This window comes from Cebus imitator, unplaced genomic scaffold (genome assembly GCF_001604975.1).
Source record: "Cebus imitator isolate Cc_AM_T3 unplaced genomic scaffold, Cebus_imitator-1.0 Scaffold560, whole genome shotgun sequence".
Classification (NCBI taxonomy): Eukaryota; Metazoa; Chordata; class Mammalia; order Primates; family Cebidae; genus Cebus; species Cebus imitator.
Window position 1 is genome coordinate 757,824 of NW_016107875.1, and position 3,978 is coordinate 761,801.

Below are 3,978 nucleotides of genomic sequence, written 5' to 3' on the forward strand. Positions count from 1 at the left end.
CTAGGCTGGAGCACAATGGTGCAATCTTGGCTCACTGCACCTCCCGGATTCAAGCAGTTCTCCTGCCTCAACCTCCCAAGTAGCTGGGACTACAGGCATGTGTCACCATGCCTGGCTACTATTTTTGTATTTTTAGTAGAGACGGGTTTCACTTGGTTAGCCAGGATGGTCTTGATCTCCTGACCTCATAATGCATCTGCCTCAGCCTCCCAAAGTGCTGGGATTACAGGCGTGAGTCACCACGCCCAGACACTTTATAGTTCTTAAAAGTCTTTATCAGTTAAAACTGTTTTCCATTTCTCTTCATGCTAACAGTTGTTATCAGCCTTGCATTATCCTCCTTTCTTCCTCCCTTGCCTCCAGCCACCAAAATATCAGATTAGCTGATTAGTGTCTGTAGGGAGCCAGCCCTACATCACCCGTGGGTACCCTGAGTTGAGTGGTGACAAAGGAATGAGAAAGAGTGAGAGAGACAGTGCGACCAGGGGGCCATCACTTTATTACTCTGGAGGAGGCAGTGAAGGCCCCGTGCTCTGATCATCCACACTATTTATTGATTACAATCACTTGGATCTATAGCGTAGGGGTGGAGTGATGGTAGAGTGAATCAGTGAGCCAGAACTGGTGTATCATTCTAAAGGTTGGTAACAGAGGCCATTTGAAAGTTTCACAAAACAAGAACATGTGGTTATCTTTAAATTATTATCTATGTGCAGCTGGTGAAACGTGGGCCTTACAAGGAGCCTGCAAGTATGGCTATGTCATAGTGCTACAAAGGAGTTTTACGTCCTTGAGCACAATGTTGATGGTAACAGAGCTGAGGTCACCCTGCACCAGAACATGAGGCATGGAGAGGACTTCCTCCTCAGAGGCCTCCTGCGGCCTTCTGCAGTTTGTTGTTCCTTGTTTATATGTTACTCATAACCAATTTATGTAGGCACTCTGTAAGTCCTTTCTCCTTGGCTGCTTTTCCCAATAGGGTCCTGATTAGCTGAAGCTCCATAGAAACATAAGTAGTGCCAGTCTATGATCCTTAGCACAATGTGCCTGCATCATTTATAAGGTGGAGGTAGTGGTGGTGGTAGGTTGTTGGTGGTGAGAGATGAGTAGGGACTAATAATTTTTCAAGGGCGGAAACTGATTCATGTTTTTATCCCTGTGATTCCTAGAGCAGCTATGATTTACGATTTCTTGAAACCTAAGACTTTAGGAGTCACAGTAGTACAATTTTCCCCTCTAATAATCCCTTCCCAACTCTAGCTTGTTCGTCTTAATCTGTTAGTCAATATTAGGGAATCGAGATGTAACTAGAGATGAGGTGGATCAAAGGAAGTCCGTTTTGCGGGTAGCTAAGTGCCCACAGGTGCTGATGAAATTACTTTGAGGTCATATTTGTGGCGCACATACAGATGACATTCCACATTTCACACTCATTATTTTCTGTGAGCAAAGATGACACCCACAGAGAAGTTCTAGAAAACTCTGCTCTAAGGTTTGTCTTGCAGAAATACGGCTGTAATTGCCAAATTATTTACCAGGAATAAATGCCATTTCGCAGGTACAGCTAAAGAGATGTCATCATATTAAAAGTAATCGAAGATGATAACAATGAAATATTAGTGTTTAAGTGAATTTTCATATTTTTTATATTAAAAATAATATAAACCTGGATTTCTTTACAGGTGCCAAAGAGCGTTCTGAGATATGTGAAGCATTTGAAAACATCTATCCTATTCTAAAAGGTCTTAAAAAAGCCTGAGTGTATCATTCGACCTCTCACATTATTCTGGTTTGAATATGTGTGTATGCCCAGCACGGAAACCGCTGGATTCTTCTACCTTTGATTGTAGATGTTCCAAGTATATTACTTATTTGATCGTAGATGTTCCAAGTATATTACTTATTTGATCGTAGATGTTCCAAGTATATTACTTATTTGATCGTAGATGTTCCAAGTACGTTACTTATTTCATTAATATGTAAGTAACCTGTCTAAGAATTGAAGAAAACTTACTCAAAATGACTCTTCTGTGTTATTTTAAAAATTGAACAAAAACATTTCAAAATTTGAGAGATTTAGGGTCTCACTAGAATGATATTGTAGCATCATTAAGACTCAAGGCATTTCCTTTTGGCCAGAAGGGCCGCCATCCAGTAATTTGCCAAAATGATGAACACAAAGGGAAAGAGGAAAGGCACCTCATAAATGTTCTCTAGGCCTTTTAGAAAATATGGAGTTGTTCCTTTGGCCACATACACGCAAATCTATGAGAAAGGTGATATTGTAGACATTAAGGGAATGGGTGCTTTTCAAAAAGCAGTGCCCCACAAATGTCACCACAGCAAAGCTGGAAGACTACAGTGTTACCCAGCATGCTGCTGGCATTGTTGTAAACAAGGGCAAGATTTTTGCCAAGAAAATGAATGTGTATAATGAGCATACTAGGCACTCTAAGAGCCAAGTTAGTTTCCTGAAACGCGTGAAGGTAAATGATGAGAAAAAGAAGTCAAAGGGTGAGGTGCCTGAGTTCAGTTGAAGCACCAGCCTGCTCTGCCCAGAGAAGCACACTATGTGAGAACCAATGGAGAGGAGCCTGGGCTGCTGGAACCTATTCCCTATGAGTTCATGGCAAAATAAGTGTCAAAGAAGAAAACCATTCTGAACTGTACAAATGTTTGTTGTCTTTGAGAAGTGTTGTGCCACCTCCCCTAAGAAATAGAAATATTTAAACTACATTTTGTATCCAAAAAACCTCGGTGCTCTGCTGCTAAGTAATACATTAATATGGGTTCTCTGAAAATATATAGCAACATGTAGGAATTTCAAATAACTGCATAAGTTAGGTACTAGCTGTGATAATCTAGCAGGATAGGAATTAATGTGTGTTTTTGCCTTTTAAAATATTGAACAGTTGATCCTGATCATCTGTTGTGATTATGCCTAATCAACAGTTATTAAGCACTGTGAAGGATCCTGTGTGAATACAAATGAAACTTAAGTCTGAGACCTTAAAAAATAATCCTAGGCTGGGCGTGGCGGCTCATGCCTATAATCCCAGCACTTTGGGAGGCCAAGGCGGGCGGATTACCTGAGAGGTCGGGAGTTTGAGGCCAGCCTGACCAACATGGAGAAACCCCGTCTCTACTAAAAATACAAAATTAGCTGGGAATGGTGGTGCACGCCTGTAATCCCAGCTACTCGGGGAGGCTGAGGTAGGAGAATCGCTTGAACCCGGGAGGTGGAGGTTGCGGTGAGCCAAGATTGAGCCATTGCACTCCAGCCTGGGCAACAGGAGTGAAACTCTGTCTCAAGAAAAAATAAATAAAAAATAATCCTTTTGTTTGAAATGATCAGAGAATGGTCACTTAAAGATCTTAAACTTTGAGGAAGCATTCAAGTTTAGTATAAACTCTATTCTATAAGAATTTTTGCTTTTGCTTGCTGTTGTAATCCTATGTGATTGTATTTTAAAAGACTGGGTAAGATTAAGAAGACCAGGAGCAAAGGGCTCAGATTCAAGACCTAATTGGCTTTAGAATCACCAGCATTTCACGGTGATGTGGAGATTAACAGGGAGGGTCGGGCTAATGCGAATCATGGCTTTGGCGGTAAATCATCAGTGATTATGTCCTTCACCAAGGTAAGAAAACAGGTTTGTGGGGAGGTAGAGGTCAGTTTCCAACAGTTTTTGAGTTTGTGGTGTCCTGGAATGTCACTTGATACCTAGTTAGCAGTTCTGAATCTTTAGGTATGGAAGTTGAGAAAGAAATCCAGGCTAGAGAGAGAAGTCGGGGCAGTTTATCAGTGGATAGCCTAGTAAAATCCTTGAGAATCACTGGTTTGTTTATTTACTTAAAGACAGAGTCGGCCGGGCGCGGTGGCTCACGCCTGTAATCCCAGCACTTTGGGAGGCCGAGGCGGGTGGATCACGAGGTCAAGAGATCAAGACCATCCTGGTCAACATGGTGAAACCCCGT

The 3,978-nt window shown here is 41.8% G+C and overlaps 1 protein-coding gene across 1 annotated transcript in view; it reads left to right on the forward strand.

The window, feature by feature from the left end:
* The window catches only part of TBPL2 (TATA-box binding protein like 2), a 32,117-nt gene extending 30,244 nt beyond the window's left edge, over nucleotides 1–1,873 (forward strand). The window contains exon 7 of the mRNA XM_017515817.2: nucleotides 1,683–1,873. Coding sequence (XP_017371306.1) covers nucleotides 1,683–1,759 — 77 coding nt within the window. The 3' untranslated portion in view covers nucleotides 1,760–1,873. The remainder of the gene's footprint in view (nucleotides 1–1,682) is intronic.
* Nucleotides 1,874–3,978: the final 2,105 nt, after the last annotated feature.